Source organism: Echinops telfairi, unplaced genomic scaffold, assembly GCF_000313985.2.
Source record: "Echinops telfairi isolate 266 unplaced genomic scaffold, ASM31398v2 ScPeMD7_655;HRSCAF=1070, whole genome shotgun sequence".
Taxonomy (NCBI): Eukaryota; Metazoa; Chordata; class Mammalia; order Afrosoricida; family Tenrecidae; genus Echinops; species Echinops telfairi.
Genome location: NW_022104553.1, coordinates 9,074,628 through 9,087,816, shown reverse-complemented (window position 1 = coordinate 9,087,816; position 13,189 = coordinate 9,074,628). Strand labels below are relative to the sequence as shown.

Below are 13,189 nucleotides of genomic sequence, written 5' to 3'. Positions count from 1 at the left end.
GTATCTACATATAACCCCCTCCCTAGTGAATACACAACAGAAAAGTGGGTGAAGGGAGACAGTGGTCAGCATAAGATATGAAAATAATAATTTATAATTTATCAAGGGGTCACGGGGGGGTGGGGTGGGGGGGTGGAAAGAGGGGATGGAGGGGAAAATGAGGAGTTGATACCAAGGGCTCAAATAGAAAGTAAATGTTTAGAAAATTATGATGGCAACATATGTACAAATATGCTTGATACAATTGATGTATGGATTGTTGTAAGAGCTATAAGAGCCCCCAATAAAATGATCTTTAATAAAAAAATGAAATGGACCACATAAAGGTCATACCCTAGGCATTAATGAGCTGAAATAGACTGGTATTGGCCATTGGCATCAGAAAATCATATAGTTGACAGATTCAAGTGTTGCAATCACCGTCAGAAAGGACATTTCAGGATCCGTCTTGACGTACAAAGCGGTCTGTGAAAAGATAATGTCTGGCTTCATGCAAGGAAATCCGAACAATACAATGTTATTCAAATTTATGCACCGAACCCTAGAGCTAGTGATGAAGAAATTGAAGGCTTTTACCAACATCTTCAGTCTGAAATTGACCAAACAAGCAATCAAGATACACTGATAATTATTGGTATTTGAAATGCACAAGTTGGAAACAGAAGAAGGAACAGTGGTTGGAAAACACAGCCTTGGTGACAGAAATGAAGCAGGAGATCACATGATACGATTTTCTAAGACTAGTGACTTTATAATCCATACCGAAAGCTACAACCCTTGATATTCATCAGGTAATGCATCCGGTCTTCCTCAAGGCTAAGTCATCTGTGTGGTTGTTAATAAGCCTTCCTTCAATCTTAATGCTGCACTGTTCTTCATCTATTCCAGCGTCTCTGATAATTTGTTTAACATACACATTAAAAGAACAAAATCCTCATAAGGATCAATAGGGAACAGCAAGGTATATGGAGAAAAGGTTGAAGTTCATCTTGCTTAAATCCACAATTAACGCTCATGGGAGCAGCAGTCAAGAGAGCAAAAGACGCACGGCAACAGGCAAAATGAGCTGCACAGACTTTTTTAGAATATTGAACACCCAAGGGTGCTACTTTGAGGACTAAGAAGCACCTGATCGAAGCCAGGCTCTTTTCAATTGCCTCATATGCACACGGAAGTCAGGCTTTGAATAAGGAAGAGTAAGAACTGATGCATTTCGATTGTGGTGCTGGGGAAGAATATAGAAAATATCATTGTGGTAGTTACATCATTTCATGTCAACTTGGTAAATAACTGTAGGGCTAGAGGTTAGCCTGTCAGTCAGACCACAGCCTGATGGTGCTTCCTAATGGGCGAGGCCTTCTCATGAGGTTTCTGGAAACTTTCCTCTCTGTTTCACCTTCCTGTTGACAAGCCATGTGGAGCCGCACTGAGACCTGAGCAATAGGGACCTGTACAAGGCCAGTGCTGCTTCTACCGCTATTGGATCCACCAGACTTTTCACCCACTGGCCTGTGACCTTCTTGCGTTTTGCATCATTGCATGGGCTGTGTGAGTATGAAGAGGGATTTATGGACCAGTATGGGACTTATGGTCTAAAATCAGACTTATGGACTTGATCTGGATTGGGCAGGGATGTATCATTAATATACAATTAATCTATGATAGAAAGCTCTTATACATATATGAGTGTCTCTGGATTTGTTTCTCTACGTCAACCTGGCCTGACACAACCATGGGCTGCTAAATGACAAAGTGATCTGTCTTAGAAGTACAGTCAGAGTGCTCCTATGAGGCAAAGATGGCAGACATCATCTTATATCTTGACATGTCAGGGAAACCAGTCCCTGGAGAAGGGCATCGTGCTTAGTAAAGTGGAGGGATGGTTAAAGCAGAAGGAAATTAAACGAAGTCCAAGAGAGCCAAAATACGATATTGAATATATCCCACCTGCATTTTGTGCACATTTCAAGAACAGATTTGAAGCACTGAACATTAATGACACACGAAGAAAGCAAACGGTGATGAAAAAGGCAGAAAAGGAAGAAAAGACCAAACAGGATGTCAATAGGAACTCTGAAACTTGCCCTTCACCATAAAGTAGCTAAGGTAAACAGAAGACATGGTGAAGTCAAAGAGCTGAAAGGGAGCTTTCAAAGGGCAGCGTAAGAAAACAAAGTATTATCATGAAACATGCAAAGACCTAGAGTTAGAAAACCAAACGGGAAAACCACATTCTCATATCTGAAACTGAAAGAACTCAAGGAAAACCCAAGCTTTGAGTTGCAATATGGAGAGATTCTTTGCTTCAAATACTGAATGAAGCATCAAAAGAAGACAGAAGAATACACAGAGTCACTGTATCCAAAAGAACGACTTGGCATTCAACCATTTCAAGAGGTAGCATATGATCAAGAACCAATGGTACCGAATGAAGAAGTCCAAGCTGCACTGAAGGCATTAGCCAAAACCAAGGCTACAGGATTTGACGGATTACTAACGGAAATCCTTCAACAAGCTGTTGAAGCACTAAGAACACTCACTAAACTATGACCAAATATTTGGAAGAGATCTATACTTGTACCTATTTCAAAGAAAGGTGACTCAACAGAACGCTCAAATTATAAAACAATATCACTGATATCACATGAAAGTAAAATTTTGTGGAAGATTATCCAACAATGGTTGCCGCAATACATTGACAGAGAGCTGGGAAACATTCAGAAAAACCAATGTGTCTAGAAGAAACAGTCTAGACTAGTCTAAACAAACTGCTGTCGAATCCACTCCGAGGCCAGAAGAACTGGCGCCACCACACAGACCATTCTCACCAGCCTTACTGCACTGGCCGGAGGGCGCCCCAAGGCCGCTGCCCTGAGATATTCTTCAAACTTTGAGCCCAAACTAACCCTTGAGGCCACCTCGTAGATACACCACGAGTTGGCTGAAAAGTAATGAGTAACATCGGAAAGTATGGCACTCCTTTAAAAAGTCACTATATGAGACCCAACGGTCAACAATTACATTTCAAAACAACGATGAGAACGTAAAGGGGAGCAGATGAATAGAAACTAAGCAACCGGACTGGATATAATGAGACTAAGCAAAGCGTGAAAAGGATGTAACCAGTGTCTAATGTCGCTGAACATTTTGTGTAGAGAATGCTGCATAGGAACTACACCTGACACGTTACTCATTACCCAGACACAATAACATATTATTTACGCGCGCGCGCGCGCGCACACACACACACACCCCTCACCTTTTCCTTTGTTCTCAACTCATCAAACATTTGTTGAATTTCCAGTTTCCAGTCATCTTGCAACGAATGAAAAGATTCTTGAGGCAATTCAGTCATAACAGCTCCCTCAATAGCAGTCAGTTGTTCCAGAATTAAGGCAAACGATGGACGAATATGAGGGTCTTGTTCCCAGCATTCTAAAATAAACCAAAATCATTAATCCCATCTCTCAGCATAATTTAAATGATCTCCAAGATACACCCTAAGACATGTTTTAGATGGAAATATTTTCTACTTAGCATTACAAAAACAACCCTCCCCCCCCAAAAAAACTCACTGCCATCGAGCCAATGCTGATTCACAGAGACTCTCACGCACCCCCCCCCCACTCCCCCCACTCCCAAGCCCCACGCTGGGTCTCCGAGAGTGTAACTGTTTACATGAGGAGTAGAAAGCCTAGTCTTTCTCCTGCAGAGCTGCTGGGGGGGTTCTAACTGCCAACCATGCCGATCCAAATCCAACACATAACCACTACAATACGAGACCTCCACAAACCCCAGGTCCATGCTGCATATGTCTACTGAAGATTTTTTTAAGAACCTATTGATGATGTTTAATGATTTGATACAGTGTCTCAGTTAAAGACATGCATGGACATTACTATTAAATGAGGCTGCTGTTGTCACTATTATATTGCACTTAATAGATGACCACAGTGCATGGATTTCATGTGTTACACTGGATTGGAAAGGCCTAATTTTTCCCGGGCAGATGATTTAGTGGTCCAGGGTTCTATAATCCAAGAAAGCTAAAGTCTCTGAAACGCCATAGGCACAAGAGACTTTCTAAGAAATAGCCTCATGAAGCAAAACGTGGAGCTTGCTTACAAAATCAATGAGTTGGTCATTTGAGAAAGGACCCAGACTGTAAAACGCTTATGTTTGTAAAACATTACATGAGCCACGTCTTCCTGAGCAGGCCGCTTTGTGATTGATGCAAAGTGTTTATTAAATTTTGCTCCGTGTAAAAAATAAACAAACAGATGAAATTTAAAGCAGTGGGTCTGGAGTCAATTGAATAGTATGCTTGGACTCCACCATTGTACTTGGTTACGATTAACACTCAGTTGAGTTTTTATGCATAAATGAGTCATTCATAAAAGTGGACTGCTTTTAAGGAACCCTGGTGGCATAGTGGTTATGCGTTGGGCTCTAAACTTGACGTCAGCGGGGGCTTTCTGCTTCCACGAGCAGTTAACAGGGTCGCAGAAACCTATCTGAGCAACTCTACCCTGACCTATGGGGTGGCCGTGAGCCCGAATTGACTCGATGGCAGTGAATTTTGAATGAGTGCATAAAAACTTAACCTCGTATCTTAGATCAAAGGCGAAGTATAATTACCAAAAAGTAGGTGGAAGTTAGAATCACAGAAACTACTGCTTTTGGTTGATGGCTTTGCACTTACCCCCCACCAAGACACGACTACAGAGCTTACACAATTACCTTTCATTAGCTTAGCAAATGGCTCAGGACAGGTAGATGGAATGGGCAGAGTAAGCTTATTGACGGCCACCCCGTAAGCCACAGCAAGACTGTCGATGCCCCGATAGGGAGCTTCTCCTGTGAGCAGTTCCCACAACAGCACTCCATAACTATAAGGCAAGTTTTTCATAAAGTTAAAATGAGTCCCATGCTGTCTTTTCCTTATGGCCTAATGGGCAGAATAACTTCATTATTACTTTAATTTCACGGCTAATAATACAATCCTTTCTCTTCTAGCAAAGTCCATAAGTGGCTATTGCCCTAATATGACAAGTGTGCTCCTCTGGTCGGCTGTCAACACATGCAAAGCCCCTTCTGGAAACCAGGTACACAGTCACGGTGGGTAGGAACTAAAATTACCTAGTGGGTAAGGAAAGCTTAGATGCAGTACAAAACGCAATCAAACCATCTGAGTCAGTCCACATGTTAATAGTAATGTGACGATTTGGGTAAGACTTATCAAAAGAATCTGTTTCTTCACATTTTTCCACGGTAAGATAAGGACATTTGGGGGCTATTAAGATATTAACCCGGCCACAAAGAAATCTCATGTTACACACCATAGGGCTGAGAAAACATTTAAAAAGTTTTTGAAATTGTTCCATCTTTCTGGCCTTACCTCTATATTTTAGGGCATGCGGTTTGTTTGGGTTTTTTTAAATCATTTTTTTTGGGAGCTTGTACAGCTCTTATCATAATCCATACATCCATACATCCATTGTGTCAAGCACATCTGTACATTTTTTGCCCTTATCATTCTCAAAACATTTTCTTTCTACTGGAGCCCTTGGATATTTTTTTATTTTTGAGCCCTTGGTTATTGGCTTCTCATTTTTTCCCCTCCCTCCTCTACCCTCCCCCATGAACCCTTGATAATTTATAAATTATTATTATTTTTTCATGTCTTACACTGACCAATGTCTCCTTTCACCTACTTTTCTGTTGTCCGTCCCCCTGGGAGGGGGTTAGGGCCTGTGTTTCTAAAGTTTCCATTATATTGATTACAGTAACCAGCAAAAGAAATCAATGGAGGCTTTTGAGCTTAGCAAGCTGGTAGAACATAGCATTTCTCCAGCAATTAGAATGAAGAATGCCAGGTGTCAGCAGTGCAGATGGGATGCAGGAATCACTGATATTGCTTCTGGAGTTCTTCAGAGGTAAAGACAATTACAAACAAGACAAGCGAACACATAACACAGAGATTTTCAGAATGAATTTCTCTTGTTCCTAAAGGGATTTTTAAGATGAAACTGAATGACCAAATTCATGACACATGATAATTTTAAGGAACCCAAAATTTAATTTAGCAAATCTGAGCATAAAAATAGACCTAAAAAAAAAATAAAAGAAAAAAAAATAGACCTGTAATACATACTTTCTTCTATTTTTAATTCAATTAATATAAACAGTAAGTTCTATTCATATCCAAATCCTTTAAAACCTCGATAATATTAAGTTTAAATAATGTTCTAGATTTAGTGAAGCATCTTAATTTTCATTTCTCTCTTTTAAAAAAAAATTCTTCTCTTATACTTCAAGTATTGTATTAAAGATATCAGAGAAGGTGTGCAAAAGGAAAAGGAACTACTTATTTAAGGACAACCAACAGAAGTCAGAATAGTAGCAACATATTATTGAAATTTGGATGCAGACTCCATGAGTCTCATTTGATTCTTCTCCAATCTTCCATGACGTGAATACAACCTTAAAAGCCTTACATGTGAAGTTCCACTCTCCACAGAGCTCGACAACTATTTGGATTCCAGGCTCATGCCACACCTGGATATAATAAATGTAAAGGCCTCTCCATCAAGTGCCACCAAATCATATAGAGCCTAGACTATGTGCTGAAGTCATAGAAAAGAATTTAGGACACAACAGATTGTGCCCAGAGGGGCCTTAAGTGCCATCAAATCAGTTCCAACCCATAGCAACCCCATGCACAACAGAACAAAACATGCCCATGTTTTGCCCCATCCTCACAATTGTTCCTCACGTTTGAGCCCATTGTTGCAGCCGCTCTGTCAATCCATCTCTTTTTGACTGTCCCTCCAGGGACCTAGTATGCTATCCTCCAGGGACTGGTTTCTCCTGACAACATGTCCAAAGTCTATAAAATGAAGTGTCATCATCCTTGCCTCGAAGGAGCACTCTGGCCATATTTTTTTTCAATAGATTTGTTTGTACTTGGGCAGTCCATGGTTCCTTCTTTCTTTAAATCATTTTATTAGGGGCTCATACAACTCTTATCACAATCCAGACATACATCAATTGTGTAAAGCACATTTGTACATTCATTGCCCTCACTATTCTCAAAATATTTGCTCTCCACTTAAGCCCCTGGCATCAGCTCATTTTTCCCACTTCCTCCCCGCTCCCCACTCCCTCATGGAACCTTGATAATTTATACATTATTTTGTCATATCTTACACTGTCTGACATCTCCCTTCACCCACTTTTCTGCTGTCTGTTCCCCAGGGAGGAGGTCACATGTAGATCCTTGTAATCAGTTCCCCCTCTCCAACCCACCCTCCTTCTACCTTCCTGGTATCGCCACTCTCATCATTGGTCCTGAAGGGATCATCTGTCCTGGCTTCCCTGTGTTTCCAGTTCCTATCTGTACCAGTGTATATCCTCTGGTTCAGCCAGATTTGTAATGTGGAGTTGGGATCATGATAGTGGGGGGGAGGGGGAAGGAAGCATTTAGGAACTATAGAAAAGTTGTATGTTTCATCGTTGCTACCCGGCACCCTGACTGGCTCCTCTCTTCCTCGGGGATGTCCAGTTGCCTACAGATGGGCTTTGGGTCTCTAGTCCGCACTCCCCCTCATTCACAATATGATTTTTTGTTCTGATGCCTGATACCTGATCCCTTCGGCACCTCATGGTCACACAGGCTGGTGTGCTTCTTCCATGTGGGCTTTGTTGCTTCTGAGCTAGATGGCTGCTTGTTTACCTTCAAGCCTTTAAGACCCCAGATGCTGTATCTTTTGATAGCCAGGCTCCATCAGCTTTCTTCACATTTGCTTATGCACCCGCTTTCTCTTCAGCGGTTGTGTCAGGAAGGTGAGCATCATAGAATGCCAGTTTAATAGAACAAAGTATTCTTGCATTGAGGGAGTACTTGAGTGGAGGCCCAATGTCCATCTGCTACCTAAATACTAAATCTATGTATATATGCACATAGATCTATTTCCACATCCTCATATATAAATATATTTACACATGTACATGCCTTTATTTAGACCTCTATAAATGCCCTTTGCCTCCTAGCTCTTTCCTCTATTTCCTTTGACTTTCCTCTTGTCCCACTATCATGCTCAGCCTTCATGTGGGTTTCAGTAATTCCTCTTGGTTATATTACCCTTGGTCACACCCTACCAGGCCTCTTACACTCTCCTCACCTCCTTCTAAGGAGGCTGCATGTTGGTGAGGAGCCTTGCGGGTGCCTGTATAAACCTGAAGCTTCTTCTAACTCTCATAAAACTCACTTGGATCACAACCCAGGCTTTGGCATGAATTCTTTCTTGCACAGAGCCAAGGACCAAGTATATCTCTCCTCTGAGAGATGTAACTTTCTATTCCTGTAAAATTTTCGTCTGGGAAACCTACAGGGGTGGTTCCACTCTGTTCTATAGGGTCATTATGAGTCGGAATTAACTTGATGCAGTGAGTACCCCTACTCACCAAAGTAGGCTATAGAACAAAGCCATGGTATGTGAGTGGAACTTTTTAATGGGAAGAGTATAAAACAATAGTATGGGCTGTTCAGAGTAAGGTCCAGCTGTGCGTGGAGCAGCATCTGGCCATTACGAGCATCTCCTTCCCATGATTCTCTTCACCCCTCCATCTTCCCAAGGACGCCAGATTCCTGTGCTTGTCAGAATTTATGTGCCCCCTCCCCCTCCTCAAACTTGCCAATCAGGAGCAGATAGACAGAGCCTTCCCAAACCTACTTATCGACCACAGTCCCGAGGGTAGATTAGTGGTGCTGTCTTTGTTTCCCCTTCTGGCCCGGATCTCCCTCTTGCTTGCTCTTGCCCCTGGCTACTCTGATACTTCTGTTTCTCCAACCTCTTCGCTCTGCCTCTTTGCTCTCCCTTCTAGTCTGGGAGAAATCCACAGGTCCTGTTTTCCAAATAAAGCCTGTTAATCGATACTCATTTTCTGTTCCAGTCTATCATTTCTAGCATATAGATGACCCTCCTGACAAGCTATGAGTCTGTGTTAGTCAGGGTTGACCAGAGAACCAAATCCAGGGAGACCCTCATATGTGTATAAGAGAGAACTTTATATCAAAGAGCAATTGTACATTAAGAAAACACCCCAGCCCTGTCCAGATCAAGTCCTTAAGTCCAATATTACCCCATATGTCCGATACTAGTCCATACATTCCTTTTTAGACTCACGCAGCCATGCAATGATGCTGCATGCAGGAAGATCACAGGTCAGTGGGTAGAAAGTCTTGTGGATCCAGTGGTGGTAGAAGCATCTCAGCACTGCCATGGGTCTCCATATGGTTCTTCCGGTTCCAGGGCTCTGGATTTGTCAGCATAGCTCCATGTGGCTTGTCAACAGGAATGTCTCACAGGGAGTCTCTGTGTCCTGCCTCCAGAGAGCTAGAGCTATTTATGTCCTTGGTGCTTCCAAAGGAGGTCATCAAGCTGCCACCTGATTGACAGGCTAGACTGCACCCCTTTGCAAGTTGACAGTCACTGCCACAGACTCTCGGATGTTTTATTAGATCAATGCATTCTGGAGATAAATAGGGGTATTTTGCCTGCATAACTATGTAGTCCCTGAGATTAGTGTTGTTAGTCTTTTTCATAGTATATTATGCCTCCCCCGCCCCACCTAGTTTGCTTTTGGCTATTATTTTTTATTACTACTAGTTTATCTTCCCTTCCAAATCTTCTAATTTTCTTCCTTTAGTGAAAGATAATCAAGCTTTATAAAAATGAGAATAAACTACAAGTGAATGGAATTTGAGAGATCTCCAATCAGTAGATGGCTTTGAGGGCACAGCTGGCTGATTTTAGAAGTTTTTGCTGTTGTTGTTGACCTACTGATTCTCTTCTACTTTTGTATAAGATATAATTTCACATAATTATAAATAGCCTCCAAATTTATTATTCTAATCTTAAAATGGATTCATTATGTATTTTGATAATGCTTAGTCTTAAAGTCAAATTCTTAAACGAATGGCCTGTTTCACTTATGAACTTTGGTATTTTATATGACCAAAACATACTCATTGGCAGGACTTAAAAAAACCTCAGCGTTGGCATCAACACAAATGAAAACCATTTTCTCAAACTTTAGATTGAACAGGCACATTTTCCTGTCCCATGTTTTGGTCAAAACCAGAAAAAAGCAACCCCCTCCCTAATAAAAAACCTTCTTCAGAAAGGCAAAAAAACCCAGCCTCCCCTAACCCCCCCAAAACCCCACCCTTCTTCAAAAAGGCAAATGCCCCAAATTACTGAGTACCGGGGCAGGGGGGGGGGGGGTTCATTTAAATGAAACAGAGCAGCCAGTTTCTGCAAGTATTTGCAGACACAAGGTCAACGGAGCTTGCTTACCTCCAGACATCACTTCCTTTAGAAAACAGGGAGCACTTGATGACTTCGGGCGCCATCCACGCATAGGTGCCAGCAGCACTCATTTCGGTAGTCCTGTGCCACTCCCTTGCGAGCCCGAAATCCGTAATCTTCAATGTTTTATTCCAGATGTCATCATCCCGCTCTATCTTCTCCAGGAGCAAAACTAAAGGAAAATCCCAAATGGGATATTAGTTTACTATCGTGGGATGATTCACTATTATTTTAATTCGCAAATCACTTTCTTTCCCCACATGAAAACATAACTGCCAGTGTGGTTGACAGAGTAAATGCGACGGGCTTATATTTTACTATTTTATCTTATTTCCTAAGCATCTCTCGTAACGACCTTGAATACGGTTCATGTTTAGAGGTTCATCAGTGCTAAAAGTTACAGGGACTGTATGTGTGTGTTTTGAATTGTCCAGAGACAATTCAAGTTAGCACTGGAGTGTTCTAAGTCCGTGAAGGTTTACCTACGAGGGAAAAAAAATGTTTTCTTCAAAAAAAATTTACTCCTACTTTCCCCTGGGGCTATACTTGCATAACCTCCTTTTCTCAGCAGTATGTTAAATTCTAGATGTGGGATAAAGTGAGAAGCTATCAAGGGAATTGCCTTATGCCCCAGGGGGATGATAGATAATGTTCTTTATCATAAAATGATTATGAGATCTCTAAAGTGAACCAGAGACCCAGAGACTGACACGATTCAGGGTAACCACTTAATTCTAGCCCCAGGTCATGAACCTTTCTTTAGTTCTTATGCCCCGGCCTTGCTCTGACAGTCCCCTTCCAGAAAAGATCACTGAAGGTCAAGGTGCTACAGCAATGTGCGGGGAGGAAACCAGATGGTGCCCAGCTCCTGCGTAGAATAGCGTCTGGGGTCTTAAAATCTTTTATTCAAACAAGCAGCCATCTAAGTGAGGCGTCAACTAAGTCCACATGGAAGAAGCACACCAGGCGTGTGATCCTAAAATGACCCAAAACAAAATCCCAATATGATAGAGGGAAAGGTATAAAAGCTTAAAGGTTGTAGAGGTCAGTGGGAGCGCCAAACCCACCTACCACGTCCCCTTGGGGATTAAGCCTCTGGCAGATGCCCTCTAAGCAGTTGAGGGACTCGACCAGCTTTGCCTTCAGACAGAGATTATTGTAAACTTGCTTATGGTGGATAGAACTATGGTCTAATATGATACCTGATCATTTGACCTCCCTCTTGATGCATCAAGTATTCTGTTTAAATATATTTTTTTGCTTGTTTCTCAACAGAGGTTTTCTCTCTGGCTTATTGCTATTTTAATATACTATCTCCATTCTCTCTTTTTTGTTCTGTTCCTCAGTTTATGAAGCACAGAAGGGAAGGATGTATTGAGACAATAATTGATATACTAGCTTATCAGGGATATGGTGGGAGGGGGGTTGAGGAGATTGGGGAGCAAATGATAAATATGGGAGGATGCACTAGAACTGATTGTGGTTATATATATATACATATATACATATATATATATATATAAAACTTTTAAAATACAACTGAACTATAGAAGTGTATAACATGTGAATTATATCTCAATCAAACCATTGGGGGAAAACATCATCAAAAGTTATATTAAATAAACACTAAAAAAAAAACCCTTCCATTATATCCTTTAGTTGAGGGTAACGTCCACATCACGATCCTTGGATGATCATGAGCCTCTGTATTTGCACAGCAACCTTTCCAAACTACACTGTAGCCTTCAATAAGTGAGCTTCCTCCGCTGAAACCAGACTGGCATGCATATAACCATCTAGTTCAGGTGTTACCTTCTCAATGATACTTTTCAAATCACCAAAGCAAAGGAAATTATTCCCTCCTCTAGAGTCACAGGAGAAGCTCTGGTAGTGTGGTGGTTATGTGTTGGGTTGCTAACTGCAAGGTCAGCAGTTTGAAACCACCCGTTGCTCTGTGAGAGAAAGAGGAAGCTTTCAATTCCTGTAAAGAGTTACAGGCTTAGAAACCCACATGAGCAGTTCTACTCTGTCCAACAAAGTCGCTATGGGTCAGAATCAACTCATAGCAGTGGGAACACATTTCTAGAGTTACATAGCTTTCTTCCTGTCTCCATTATAGAACTTGTAAAGTACAATGTATTAATTATTATATTTTCAAAATTTTATTTATATACTTTTAAAACATCATTTTATTGGGGACCCTTATAGCTCTTATAACAACCCGTACATCAATTGTATCAAGCATATTTTGTACATATGTTGCCATCATTATTTTCTAAACATTTGCTTTCTATTTGAACCCTTGGTATCAGCTCCTCTTTTCCCCCTTCCTTCCCCTCCACCCACCCTCATGACCCCTTCACAAGTTATAAATTATTATTTTCATGTCTTACACTGACCGACTGCTGTCTTCCTTCACCCACGTTTCTGTTGTTTATCCCCCTGGGGGAGGGTGTTATGTGTTGATCACTGGGATTGGTTCCTCCTTCCTCCCCACACCTTCCCTCCACTCTCCTGGTATCACTACTCCCATTTCTGTTTCTGAGGGGTTTATCTGACCTGGATTCCATGTGTGTCATGAGCTCTTATCTGTACCAGTGTACATGTTCCAGTCTAGCCAGAACTGAAAGGCAGAACTGGGGTCATGATAGTGGGGGGTAAGGATGCCTCAAAGAACCATAGGAATATTATGTGTTTCATCGGTGCTATGCAGAGCCCTGGTTGACTCATCCCTTCCTTGTGACCCTTCTGTGAGGGGATGTCCCATTGTCTACAGATGGTTTTGGGTCTCTGCTCTGAACCCCCGCCCCCCCCCC

At 41.7% G+C, this 13,189-nt stretch overlaps 1 protein-coding gene across 1 annotated transcript in view; it reads right to left on the bottom strand.

Moving 5' to 3' along the window:
- Positions 1 to 13,189, bottom strand: part of MAP3K21 (mitogen-activated protein kinase kinase kinase 21) — a 104,506-nt gene that overhangs the window by 52,184 nt on the left and 39,133 nt on the right. The window contains exons 2-4 of the mRNA XM_030886190.2: positions 10,362 to 10,545; positions 4,741 to 4,889; positions 3,260 to 3,435 (exon numbers count right to left, since the gene is read on the bottom strand). Coding sequence (XP_030742050.2) covers positions 3,260 to 3,435; positions 4,741 to 4,889; positions 10,362 to 10,545 — 509 coding nt within the window. The remainder of the gene's footprint in view (positions 1 to 3,259; positions 3,436 to 4,740; positions 4,890 to 10,361; positions 10,546 to 13,189) is intronic.